The sequence below is a fragment of the Triticum urartu genome, chromosome 6, assembly GCF_003073215.2.
Source record: "Triticum urartu cultivar G1812 chromosome 6, Tu2.1, whole genome shotgun sequence".
NCBI lineage: Eukaryota > Viridiplantae > Streptophyta > Magnoliopsida > Poales > Poaceae > Triticum > Triticum urartu.
In genome coordinates, this window is record NC_053027.1 from 3626822 (window position 1) to 3640878 (window position 14057).

General features: G+C 46.4%; 2 protein-coding genes across 3 annotated transcripts; both read right to left on the reverse strand.

Moving 5' to 3' along the window:
• Positions 1–1089: 1089 nt before the first annotated feature.
• LOC125517588 (thiosulfate sulfurtransferase 16, chloroplastic-like) lies at positions 1090–11415 on the reverse strand. Its single transcript, XM_048682794.1, has 3 exons — positions 11168–11415; positions 1526–2077; positions 1090–1435 (listed from the first exon to the last, which is right to left on the reverse strand). The coding sequence occupies exons 2-3, from the start codon at positions 1838–1840 to the stop codon at positions 1346–1348; spliced, it is 405 nt and encodes a 134-aa protein (XP_048538751.1). The 5' UTR covers positions 1841–2077; positions 11168–11415; the 3' UTR covers positions 1090–1345.
• Positions 2587–11915, reverse strand: LOC125517589 (thiosulfate sulfurtransferase 18-like). 2 transcript variants are annotated; one of them, XR_007287689.1, is made up of 3 exons: positions 11513–11915; positions 11168–11415; positions 2587–3370 (listed from the first exon to the last, which is right to left on the reverse strand). XR_007287689.1 is itself a non-coding variant. In XM_048682796.1 (2 exons), the coding sequence occupies exons 1-2, from the start codon at positions 11816–11818 to the stop codon at positions 11323–11325; spliced, it is 399 nt and encodes a 132-aa protein (XP_048538753.1). In that variant the 5' UTR covers positions 11819–11915; the 3' UTR covers positions 11104–11322. The 2 variants fall into 2 exon arrangements, 1 of the variants encoding a protein (XP_048538753.1); XM_048682796.1 differs by lacking the exon at positions 2587–3370 and having other exon boundaries at positions 11104–11415.
• Positions 11916–14057: the final 2142 nt, after the last annotated feature.

Consider the following 14057-nt stretch of genomic DNA (forward strand, 5'->3'; position numbering starts at 1 on the left):
ACTGGTCCCTCGGCCCGTGTACACCTCCATGAATGACGCCCCCAAGAGGGAAACGACACCAGAGCGCCGCCGTCATCTGATCTACTAATATAGGGTTTCCCGTGGATGTAGCATAGAGTGGCCTTGAACTTCTCCATGACGATGCCTTCAAGAAGGAAACGACATAGCCAGCGCCGCCACCGCCGGCCTTGGCAGCTAGCCAAGAGCAGGTTTTCACCCAAATCTGTTCGAAGAGCCTCCCTCAAGCATCTCGTGCACGAACTGCCGCCATCTCTGTCGGGGACTAGACGAAAGGGATCCAGGCCGCCACCGCCTGACCGGCCATGGCACTATGGCGGTACCTACAGTCGGCACCGCCAGGCCCACCACGCTCGCCTGTATATGCACACAGAAACCACCGGCCCGCCCAAGCCCATCTGGGCAGGAGAAGACCCGCGATCCCAGCCGTCGCCACAGGGGCATCTCCGATGCGGGGAGGGTGCGCCTCCGCTGCCGCTGCCGTCACGCACGCCGTAGGGATCCCACCGCTCCTTGCCGCCGTATCTCCGTCGTATGATGCACCGCCGCTGCCCGGAGATATTGCCACCACCGCGTGAGGGATAAGGCCTCGCCGCCGCCATCATAGGCCAGGCTTCGCCGGTGAGACCTTAGGCGGCGGTAGGACAAATGAGACGAGGGAGGAGGCCTAGGGCCGGCGGCGCGATCGCCCCGTGTCGCCTAGTGCATAGTTCGCATAAATGATGTACAAACATATAAAAAAAGAATTCCTGCAATAGTAGGGAGTCAAATAAGTACGGCGAAGAATCGTGACCACGCCGAGCGTATCAGCAGGGCCACCACCCAATCTAGGCAAGCAACCATGCCAATATCGCCAGACAAGGCTGACATCCTTGCCCACATCGGCTAGAAGATATCCCGTGGTGCGGAGCCTGAGAGGGAGACTGAGGTGACTGACATTGTCAGGATCCCACAAAGCAGGTGCCCCGCGAAATGATACTTTTCCACCTTTGGGATGTAGGGCGGCAACAAAGGGCAGGTCTAAGGTTCGCCGCCAGTGGGAGAGGTCAAAGTGTTACGCATGGGGCGACCTGAAGAATAATACATTTTCTTAGGTTCTTTTTGCAAGATACAATCATAAAAGGGGAAATCAGTATTCAGCTAGTAGCACTTTTGGTTGGAACAAAGTCCATGCCAAAAACTCAGGATGCATATACAGGCACAGTGCCTTCTTTTTCCACGGAAATTAATTCCTCCTCGGCTCTGAACACGCTTCTTCCTCTTAATCTTCATAAGACGTTGGATAATACTACATCGTAGTACTTATTCTAGATACGGAATTGATGGATCAGTGGTGGCTGGCTGCCGGCTGCGGGTAGCTTGCGCTCTTGAGCAAGGAGAGGTAGCCACCCTCCAGGTTCTTCACATTCGTGAATCCCTGCGCCATCAAACCGGTAAGCCAGCAGGTCGACGAATCAATAAATCAGAAGGTAACCAACAAGGTGTCACGGATCCACTTAGTACTTACGGCGGCGACGAGGTCTGCGGTGGCGAGCCTTGACCGGATCCCGGAGCGGCAGCCAACGAGGAACCGGTCCTCCTTGGCGTGGAGCGCGGCGACCTGGTCGACGAAGTGAGGGTTGTGCTCCTTGCCGTGAGGGGTGACGGAGAGGTAGTATGGTACGTTGCGCGCGCCGGCGACATGGCCCTTGTCGAAGTCCTCCCACATGCGCACGTCCACGTACCCGTACTGCCCCGAGGCCAGCAGTGCGCAAGCCGCCTCGGGGTCAACACTCTCTACGGGCACTGCCGCGCCGCTGCCGCTGCTTCTCAGGGTGCCCATGTTGTATGGAGGATTTGAGCAGGGAAGAAGAAGACAGGGGGGCGTGTTGATGTGTTTGGCTCCGGGGGCTGTGGAGCGGATTGGGTGATGCCTTGATGGAAAGATAGGTGCTGCCAACGGGTGTTTATTTATAGGAGAGGAGGCAGCGGTTGATGCCTTCACGTCCGGGTAGCCGCATCCATCACTTTCTCATCGTATAAAGTCGCCTCGTTCCCATTCGTCTCCGCTGTGTCGATCCTATCTTGTTTCAATGCAGGAGCAAGTTATATATGGAAATGTCAGACGGACGCAGCTGTCCTGATCCCGAGCTCAAATAAAATAAAAAAGAATTCAAATAATTCCAAAAAAAATTGGGTGAAACTATGACAAAAGTTATATAGCTTTCAAAATTCCACCATCATATGACACTCGTGGAAAATCTTGTAAAAAACAAAATCGATGATCCAAAATGTTATGGAAATAATTTGCAAGCTATGGAAACATTTCTCAAAGTTTCAGCAAAAAAAATTCGGATTTTTTTAAATTTTAAATTTTTTACTGTTCGTCCCAGCTCATGTGAGCTCGGGATATACATACATACTATATTTATTTCATGTGATAAAATTTTGCAAGCTATGGAAATATTTGTCAAAGTTTTAGACAAAAAAATTCAGATTTTTTTTATTTTTTACTATTGGTCCGAGCTCATGTGAGCTCGGGATATACATACATACTATATTTATTTCCTGTGAATTAAATAACAAAACTTGTAGTAACAATCTCCTTTTGCACCCTCTTATTATTAATTGAACCTCATCTGTGCTTGCGTGTGAATGGTGATGCCAAAGCTCGAGGTGCATTATTCTAGCCAGCTATTATTTTTATTTTTATTTTTTTTTGAGCATCAGTACAGACACAAGCGCTCATATACACGCGCATACACTCACCCCTATGAACACACACACGCACACCCTACCCCTATGAGCACCTCCGAGAGACTGAGCCGACATATCATCTTGAGATTTACGAAGTCATCGTAGGCGCCTCGTCGTCGACGGGAACGTCTCCTCCCACTGAAAGCGCATCGCCGGAAATCCTGAAATAAATTCAGGAATAATGCGAGCACCAGGATTTAAACCCTGGTGGGTTGGGGATATCACTGTCCACCTAACCAACTCAACCACAGGTTGATTCGTTAGCCAGCTATTATTGATTGGTTGGCCAGCTCGAGGTGCGTTATTGTTAGGTAAGACTGGTAAGAGAGGGAAGACAAGTCCACCTTTAAAGATGCGGCGACACGGCCAGGGGACACGAATAACCAAAGTTGAATCTAGTGTGCGCCACGTACGCTCCCGATAAGCGAGCTGATAAGATATGTTGCCTGAAAACGACCCAACGTGTGGTTTCTCTTTCCATCGGAAGAAGCAAACAATTCAATCATGGAGGACATGAAAAGGATTGCCTCGGTGGGGGCTCCTCCTACTTGTCTGCTTATCCTATCCATGGACATTTCAGTCCTCCCATGCCTTGCACATATTCTCTTGATGTCCTCTAAAAAATAGATTTATAAATTAATTATTAGTTTATTAAAAAAAGTATTGTCTTAGTTCCACAAAAGAAGTTTTTTGGACGTACAACCAAGTTCTGGAAACAATTCCAGTTTTGGACTGTCCAACATGATATTTTTTGTATAATTTATCTCAATAAATATCTGGAAAATATTTTTGTCTTCGATAATTTTGGCTGCCCATGTATTATTTAATGAAATTGTTAACTGATGAGCATTCCAAATATTGGGACAAATCCAAACTCATAGTTTGTCGTCCAATGCGCATCTAGCAGCCACGTTTGTCACTAGTTGTTGCCGTGCATGCTATTCTTGCGGGGCACTGAGGGATTGGTGGCCCTCCTTATCCGTTAGTGCGTCGTGGACGGTTTGATCGACTAGTTTCATATATGAAAAGGTGGGTCTGAGGGTTTCTAAGGCCCACCTCACAGTTATTTTGTCGTGTGTTCTGCTCGTGACCCCTCACGTTGACTTCGATGCCACGGCAAAATGCTCCCACTCGCATGCATTCTAGGGGGCAGGTGTAAGTTGTTGATTTTGGAAATCGTGCTTCCTCGACCCCATCCCTGTTCCCCTCCGCTCTCATCAACGGTAGAATTGGCGTGCAGATTCTGCCGGTCTCCGACGGCTTTGCGGTGTAGCGCATCAAATCGCAGGTGAGTGGCTCTTTCCCCAATCCCCGAATGCATCCTCCATTTTTTCAGCATTGTTCCTCATTGCCCCTTGTGTTGCGGCATGATGATGTGTGGAAGAGTGGAGTCCTGGGGGTTTTGATTAGGGATGAAAACGGAGCGGAAACGGACAGAACTCGGTGCTACCATATTTGTTTTTATATTTTTTTGCAGAAGCGGAAATGAAGACGGAAACCCCGAAAATGAATACGGAAACAAATACAACCGGAAACAGACACGGAGCGAATACAGAACGGACACGAAAACAAAACGGTGTGTTGACCGGGACTTAAAACTCCCTTGAATCATAGAGAAATACACACAAAAAACAAAGAAATTTAAGAAATTTTTAACCTGGCTACATGATAATATAGTTGTGTTGGTAACATAGGGTAGTATTGTAATAGTACATGACAATTCCGTATTGTGTCTAGTTGAGAATGTGTGTGGAAGTAAAAGTTCGTCCTCAAATGATCCAGTCTGCTCATTGTGTCATTGTGTGTTGTTTGGTAATTGGGCTACAAAGCAGCCATGGGCCTATAGTAGAAACGGAAATTCCATATTCACGGAAACGGAAAGTTCAGTTTCCGCGTCTGTTCCACCGGAAAACACCGTTCCGTTTTTGTTTCCGTTTCCGCATAAAAAAATTCCACTTTCGTTTTCATTTTGCAAATTTCCATTTCCGTTTCCATATTTCCTCTCCGTTTCCATTTTTCCTCCGGAAAAGCAGAAACTTTCCACTCCATTTTCATCCCTAGTTTTGATAGGGGGTGGGATCCTCTCACAACATCCCATGAGTTTCGTTTTGAGAGAGATGACGTGGTTGTATTGGTGAACATTCGCGCAGGTGATTTTTTGGTTGAACAATACGGCGAGGCGGGAGGGCTGGTTGGTTTCAATCCGGCGGAATAGGGCCTTACATCCAATGTGGTTCAAAACTGTGCTGGGCAATATCGTTATGTGATGTCTATGGATGAGTGAGTGATGAATGTTTTTTTTTGGAGATTCTGGGATGGAGTTATGTGGTGATTTTGTTTTTTTGGGTGGATTCTGAATACAAAATCAACACCGCACCATCCATAATTTTCTGAACCATGTACCAAATTGACCAGATTAATTTGACTCCATTCTTTTTAGGTATACCATCTTGCTGCAATAAGGTGTACACTTTCTTGATAAAATTTCCCAAACAGTATACATTCCGTACAAAATTACCATGGTCGTAGTATTGGATTTACCAGGGACTTGTATCATTGGTACTTGGCATTGACCTTTAATTTTCCCTATGTTAATTCTCATCTCTCAGTTAATTTATCTCAAGGCTAGCAATTTTTTCTAGCAAACTTACAATGCATGTCCGAGCAATGTTAATTAGTGAGTATATATATCATGTACCATAATTACCAGTAATGTTGTGGGAAAATGTCCAGTCCTGGTCTACAAAAATTAGGCATGGTCATGCCTTTTATGAAAAATAGTTGAATTCACTATTGGTAGTGCAAAATCATGGTAGTTATATTGGTGTTATCAGGCACTTTTGTGAATGATAGCCATCAGGCATGCGTCTCTCCAATTTCCCCCCATGTGAATTCTCATGGATAAGATCAGTAAAATCATAGTTGACAGGATAGTTCTATACAAATTCCCGTGGATGTAGTAGGATGCATGCCAGCAATGTTCTATACAAATAACCATTGCTGTTGTAGGCAAAGTACTAGGCATATATTTTAGCAAATTTACCAGACTGCATACACAGTAATCATAATGTACATGCTAGCGCAGTTTATCTTTTGTTTGTTTTGTACTATGGACTCACGTCCACATCTTGGTGATGTTCAAAACTTTTCCTCTCCTCCTTGCTCCACTCATCGATGGTCGCCACTCTGCTCGCTGACGACAATTTCATTGCCTTCTCCACATCACTATATCATCCAACGACTATATGGCCCCACTAAGCGCTAAGAGGGGCCGCCTTCCTGGGGAAAGCTTGGCTTCATGTCTCTAATCACGCTCTAATACCAATTGATGGGATGCGTTCACAGAATAATAGCCAAACTATACCTAAAAAAACTATGGCCAAGGGTACATCTCGTACCCTCTAATTTATCTTTATTTTTTCATAATTTTCTTGGTTAAAAACGTATATAGGGGCAGCTAGGACTTACAAAACTGACTTGTAGTAGACCATTCGAGCACGTACACACTAGCACAAGGAAACTTCAAACCGACCTAAGCTAAGCTTTCCGAAAGTAATCACCGACAAGCTTGATCACACTTGTACCTAACCACACTAGCACTAGAACCTCCCACACGTATAACTAGTACTTGCCTAATTCAACACAACTACAACCATGCTTTCCATCATGTATAATACCGTGGTTTTGATTAATCCAACACAATTCTCCTGCGTGGTTCAGAAAAAATAGTTGATGTACGTATATCAAGTTGATGTGAGCCTCTTAAGCAAGGGAGGGGGTGTGGGTGAGGATGCACGAAATTACCTACTCCCTCTGTTCATTTTCATAAGGTGTTGTAGCATTTCAGACATCATGCAAAACAACTCAATTTGAGTTGTCTGAAACGACTTATAAAAGTGAATGGAGGGAGTAGCTTAATTGCATAGCGGGCACTAAAATGGGTGCCGCACTGCAGTAGCGCCGGCCACTTGGCTGACTGGGATACACTATGAGATCTATGGTATTGCGTGCAGGGCAGAAGAGAAGAATACTCACTCAAGTACATGATGTGATTGATATGGATGGGCAGCTGAGGAGTAGCTCCGTTCAGGATATACTCGATCGCAATATCAATGGAAGCATGAGTGATAGAAAATTCTTCGATATAGGAGCACATATCGTATATGTACCCACAGTTTTATTGAACTTTATATGCATGCGCAGTTGAAACGCCCATGGGAGCATATATAAGAGGACAAGGAGGAGGAACCACTGGTGCCAATCGTTTGCTTCCCTCTATCCTCAAGTAGGTGAAACATAAACTTAGCTGAAAAATAATTTCGAAGTTTGCCCAAATATATAGAAGAGAAATATCAACAATATATTATGAAAATATATCTAAGGGTGAATGTATAGGTATTGATTTGGTATTGTTTATCTTCATATTTTTATATGTATTGTTTGCAAAATTTAGAAACCTATCTAGAAACTAAGGGAGTATAACGTTTTCCTCGATTGCTCCGATGAGTTAAACAATTTTGCTAAAGCAGATCTAGATATGCCATAAGTATTGCATACTAAGTCCTATATCAATGATCTTCATAATTAAAGTGTTGGTTCATTGTCAAGCATCAGGAACTTCTAGCCTGTGTCCGTGGCACACAGTAGACAGCCAATAATGCAATTATTTTGGCAATACGTGAGCTGGTTGTGCCGTTGGTACATTATTGTCATCGCAATCTGAACAACGTATCATACGTCTATAGGTGTACAACTTCTCGACCATGGCAGATGGCCGGTAGTACTTCATATGTGCTAGGGCGTCTAATGAAAATTTAGTATTTCAAATATATAAGTCACCAAGCGTGGAAGAAGCTCCTCATTCCCTGTGATTATTAACTTTCGTGTTGCATTCTGCTATTCTCATTTTGTGACGGCGCGTGAGTGGGTCTGATTGATTTTTGTTTTATATCAAGGGGTATGTTTCTCAGTTCTTAGCCAAGTCAGCACCTTACAATTGGACCCCACCTATCGGAAACACAATTAAACGGGGCAAAGCAAGCGATCAGTGCTTTCTGCAAAAAGTTTACTGGGAATGCAATGATTTTTGCAATGGATTAACGACTTGGTGTTTTTCTGCAAACCTAGCCGTAAATGTGGTTGTTTTTTGCAATTAACTCCTATTTCATTGGCTGGCGCATTAAATAGGATTTGCATGTTGCTCTTTAAGAATTAACGACAAGCTCTTTAAGAATTAACGACATGGAAAACCAAGATAGTGGTTGGCTCCTCCCAATTTTCAAAGCAGGCCAAATTGGAGTAATTATTGCCAATGATCTTTGATGTAATATCCTTCATCCAATCTTCATGCACCTAGGTTGCAATGCAGCTCCTTAGATTCCTTATGCACCTAGATGGAGGGGGTATGATTTTTTCGACCCCGCACATGCAGGCCATCCGAAAATCATATGCCTATGGAGGTGGAGAAAAATCAGGGGAGAGGCTAAAGTCTAGGGTGAGGTTCAGTTGACATTAAGCGGGAAGATTAGCGCCTAAAGGGATCCATAGGACAAACATCAAATAGAGTGTAGGACAATTAGGTAACACGTCGTTTATAACTGTAGCACTATTCCATATCCTTTGTCACAAAATATAGTGTGTGCTCGATATATTTTTTCAAAATTAAACTTTGTAGACTTTGACCAAGTTTATAGAAAAACTTATTAACATTAAAAACACCAAATCAATACGATTAGATTCAACATGAAATATTTTTCCATATGGTATATAATTGGTATTGAGATATAGATAATTTTCTCTATAACTTAGTCAAAACTTACGAAGTTTAACTTCTTAGAACATCTCCAACGGGTTACACCAAATTGCTTCTAAATGTCCGGACTGGATGGTTGGGACACTTTTTACCATCCAACAGGGTACACCAAAGGTCGTGGACATGAATAAATATTCCAAATCCCATAAACCGATACCACATAAAGAAGTGGTTTGGGGGACTATGGACACCCCATGGACAAGCATTGGAGCCCACAACAAACCCATGTTTTCCTCCTCCTCCCTTCTCTCCCCTCTCTCCTCTCTCCATCGGACAGGGGGTGGGCATGTAGTGCACAGGGTTGGATGGTGCCCCTCCCCCCTGCCCCCCCCCCCTTAATACGTTGTCCGTAGAGTGTCCACGGATGTTTGATGTGTCTGGCTTGTTGCGGGTAATTGGAGTTGCCCTTAGAAAACAATGCACAACTGTATTGTGTGATGGTGGGAGTAATTAATTAACCTCGATTCCACGTGGCCACATGTTAATGCCATGCATTAATAACCTTAAAATTATTTAGGAGGTTAGTCCATCTTATGGAAAATTCTATACCTCATCGTAGCGATGTATTTATATGTGCACCATACATCTGCATTGAAGAACTGAATAGGAAGAAACATATTTTTCGCTTGTAGAAGAAGTAGATAAGGCCAACACGAATGGGGAGAGGGAGACACTATCGTCGAGATGAGGAAGTGATGGATGCGGCTAAGGAGATGCGGGTAACCGCGAGTGAAAAAGGCAGACACGCACTTCACATGATCTCCCCCCTGATTTTAAGGGGGTGGGGCCGGGTCTTATTTTGTTCCAATCAAATCAAGCCACGTACGCGGGAGCACGGATGGGCGCACGCGCGGGGAGCAGGCAAGTCTCGTCCACACAACATATATAGCCTCTTCCTTATTAATTTAGTCCATATATTAGCCTCTCCCTTTCGTTTCTTATTTTTCTCACCATCTCTTTGATTTCCTTCCTTATTAGTAAGCCCACAAGTTTGCCTCTCTATTTTTCTTCCTTATTCCTTCCACGTCTCGTTTAATTTCCTTCCTTTTTAGTATAGCCCACAAATTAGCCTCTCTCTTTTCCTTTCTTATTTCTGCCAACACCCCGTTTGATTCGTGAGACGGCTTCGTGATACCTAGGGAATTTAAAGACTACATAAATTGGTTAGATATGGTCTAAAATAGCAAGGTGGAACTAAGTTGACATCTGTATCAACATTAATAGGAGCACACAACAGGATCTAGGTGGTTGGCTGTGTTATGATATAATCAACAGGAGGTCTTGAGATCGATTGCATTGACCAGCAATTATTTTTGCCTTATACTGCCGCGGCGCAAGAAACCTTAGCTGGGCCACGATTTGTGGGCCAATAATTCGCATTGGGTTATTACAGGCATTTAACGCAATGATAACACAAATTGATGGTAGCTTAGATGGTACACATGTGCAACATTTATCCATAGGGCTCAAGTTCAATCCCCAGCATGAAATTCTTTATTGTTTTTACGTCGTGGCCTAGGCGAGAAGGTTACGGTCCATAGCGCTCAAAGAATACAATGCTCGGTTTGACTCTTTTTTTTACCGGATAAAGATATAGATGACTCAAATATTAGGTAAAGAAACACACCGTTGAAGAAATAAATAGTACCACCTCGGATATATTAAGAAAAATACCAAAATCAAGAAAAAAAACGGACAGGAAGAAGCGTATTATGACATAGGAAGAAAGCACATTGTGACGGTGAACCCACGGAGTCAATCCGTGCTTTATTATTAGGCGAGAAGCTTACCGTCCATAGCGCTCAAAGAATACAATGCTCGGTTTGACTCTTTTTTACCGGATAAAGATATAGATGACTCAAATATTAGGTAAAGGAACACACCGTTGAAGAAATAGATAGTACCACCTCGGATATATTAAGAAAAATATCAAAATCAAGAAAAAAACGGACAGGAAGAAGCGTATTATGACATAGGAAGAAAGCACATTGTGACGGTGAACTCACGAAGTCAATCCGTGCTTTATTATTAGGGAGAGATTGATGGTAGCTTAGATGGTACACATGTGCAACATTTATCCATAGGGCTCAAGTTCGACCCCCAGCATGAAATTCTTTATTGTTTTTACGTCGTGGCCTAGGCGAGAAGCTTACCGTCCATAGCGCTCAAAGAATACAATGCTCGGTTTGACTCTTTTTTTACCGGATAAAGATATAGATGACTCAAATATTAGGTAAAGAAACACACCGTTGAAGAAATAGATAGTACCACCTCGGATATATTAAGAAAAATATCAAAATCAAGAAAAAAAAATAGACAGGAAGAAGCGTATTATGACATAGGAAGGAAGCGCATTGTAACGGTGAACCCACGGAGTCAATCCGTGCTTTATTATTAGGAAGAGATTTTAAAAAGTAGGTAATCCCTCAAATTCTGGAGTGGAAAAATGCAATTTTTTCCAAATTAATTAATTGTATGATGAAGGAAAAAAACAAGTACTACAATTAATCTGACTTGGTCAAACATGTACTCAGCTGTGCGCCCAAACATTTTTATTTCTTGGAAATTGGTTAGTCCAAAGTCCAAGTCCAATATACGTACCTGCATACATAATGCTTTGTTTTCCCTTTGAAATTAATTCAATCCCAGCTGCCTGAAGGACTTGCTTCCTCTTGTTAAGACCAAGGATGATAGATACATAGCACACAAACAGGTCACTAACAAACTTTCCAAACTCCAAAGAATCAATTGATTGATCATTGGTGGCTTGCTGCTTGCGGCTGCGGGTAACTGGTACTCTTGAGCAAGGAGAGGTAACCGCCTTGCAGGTTCTTCACGTTCGCGAACCCCTGCAACGAAAACCAAAACGAATTCACATCTCAATCAAAGATGGTGATCTTACTAAGAACAGTAAAAAAAATATCAACCATTCACGAATGGACTTACAGCAGCGACGAGGTCTGCGGTGGCGAGCCTGGACCGGACCCCAGAGCGGCAGCCAACAAGGAACCGGTCCTCCTTGGAGTGGAGCGCCGCAACCTGGTCGACGAAGTCCGGGTTGCGCTCCTTGCCATGGGGTGTGACGGAGAGGTAGTAGGGCACGTTGCGTGCACCGGCGACATGGCCCTTTTCGAAGTCCTCCCACATCCGCACGTCCACGTACCCGTACTGCTCCGAGGCCAGCAGCCCACACGCCGCCTCCGCGTCCACGCTCTCCACCGCCGCGCTCGTGCTGCTTCGCAGGGAGCCCATCTATGGAGGATCGAGCAGCGGGGAAGAAGGGGCCTCTGCTTCTGTGTGAGGTGGTCTCCAGAGGCTGTGGAGTGGATTGGCTGATGGAAAGATAGGTGCTACCTACTGGTGTTATTTATAGGATAAGATGATACCATGGCAGCGGTGGAACATATCACACCCGGGTAGCCGCATCCATCACTTCATGATCGCCTAAAGTCGCCTACCATACATAAGTTACATATATGGAAATGTCAACTACATACGTAGTTGCTGTATTTGTTTTCTTTGAAATGACAAGGTGTATAAGAATTTCCTTTTGCACCCTATTTTTTAAAGATTTTGTGGCAAGTATTATACGTGTGGCCTGAAGCGCATCGTCTTCCAGGCGGCTCGGGGGAGAAAAACCCTAGCCGCCGCGACTCCTCCCCCTCCCCTCCTAGTCTCGCCGCCGCCGGAGGGGTCTCCCTGGCAAAGGCCGGGCGGCCTTGAGGAAGGTGGCGGCAGGGCAACGATTCCCTTGTGGTGGCGCGGGCGCGCGAGAGCTCCGCACGCGGCCGAGGAGTTGCGGACGGCGGCGGCCACCTCCACGGGACGGGCACATCACGACGATCCGGTTGGCCTGGCGATGCGGGCGCACCGTGCATGGCGGCGGTGTGGCCTACGACCTATGGCGGTTTGGATCCGGGGCTCCTGATCTAGGTCGAGCATCCAGGTTGGGGCTTTGCCCTGTGGCGCGGCGACGGCCACTCTGTTGCGTGCTGGACTATTGGTGGTGGTCAGCCAGGAGGCGGCGGTGGATCTGGCTTCAGACCTGTCCGGCGGCGAGTTTGGAGCGGCAAGATTTCCGGTGAAAACCGAGCCTCGACTACGGTCATGGTGGATGATGGCGGCATCTTTTGGCGCCGTTACCTTGTCGAAGGCATCGTCATAGCAAGTCGCGCACTCCTTTCGGCCTGCTCTGGGGAAAACCCTAGATTTGTTTTCACGGATCAGACGATGGCAACGTCAGGCATCGCACTCCTTGCTGGAAGCACCGTTTTGGAGCAGGTACCGACTTGGGTGGACAGGTGGTATCTATCGCGTCATCGACGACTGGTCTCGGCGGCGTGGCGCAGCGGGGTGTCGCCGACAGATGTGTGATGATGGACGCGCGCAGGGAGGTGGCGCTGTCTGGCGTCGTGGTGGCGTCGACGGCAGCTAGACCGGGCAAGGTAGATGCAACAGAACATCATTGAAGATGGATTGGTGGTTGGTGGCTGTGGCGGCCTCATAGCCGGCAGGCGTACTGATTGAGGAGTGCACCGGACTGGTGGGTGCCCCATGTTGGGGAACGTTGCAGAAAACAAAAAATTTCCTACGGTTTCACCAAGATCCATCTATGAGTTCATCTAGCAACGAGTGATCGGATTGCATCCACATACCTTTGTAGATCACGCGCGGAAGCGTTCAAAGAACGGGGATGAGGAAGTCATACTCGACGTGATCCAAATCACCAGAGATCCTAGCGCCGAACGGACGGCACCTCCGCGTTCAACACACGTACGGTCAGCGTGACGTCTCCTCCTTCTTGATCCAGCAAGGAGGAAGGAGAGGTTGATGAAGATCCAGCAGCACGACGGCGTGGTGGTGGATGCAGGAGTCACCGCAGCAGGGTTTCGCCGTTCTACTGCGAGGGGGAGAGGTGTAGTAGGGGAGAGGGAGGCGCCAAGAGTCAAGGGTGCGGCTGCCCCTCCCTCCCCCCCTTTATATAGGCTCCCCTAGGGGGGGCGCCGGCCCTAGGAGATGGGATCTCCTGGGGGGCGGCGGCCAAGGGGTGGAGTGCCCCCCAAGCCAGGTGGGGCGCCCCCCACCCTAGGGTTCCCAAACCTAGGCGCATGGGGTGGGCCAAAGGGGGCGCACCAGCCCACTATGGGCTGGTTCTCCTCCCCACTTCAGCCCATGGGGCCCTCCGGGATGGGTCGCCCCACCCGGTGGACCCCCGGGACCATTCCGGTGGTCCCGGTACAATACGGGTGACCCCCGAAACTCCCCCGATGGCCGAAACTGCACTTCCTATATATAATTCTTCACCTCCGGACCATTCCGGAACTCCTCGTGACGTCCGGGATCTCATCCGGGACTCCGAACAACTTTCGGGTTACTGCATATTCATATCTCTACAATCCTAGCGTCACCGAACCTTAAGTGTGTAGACCCTACGGGTTCGGGAGACATGTAGACATGACCGAGACGGCTCTCCGGTCAATAACCAACAGCG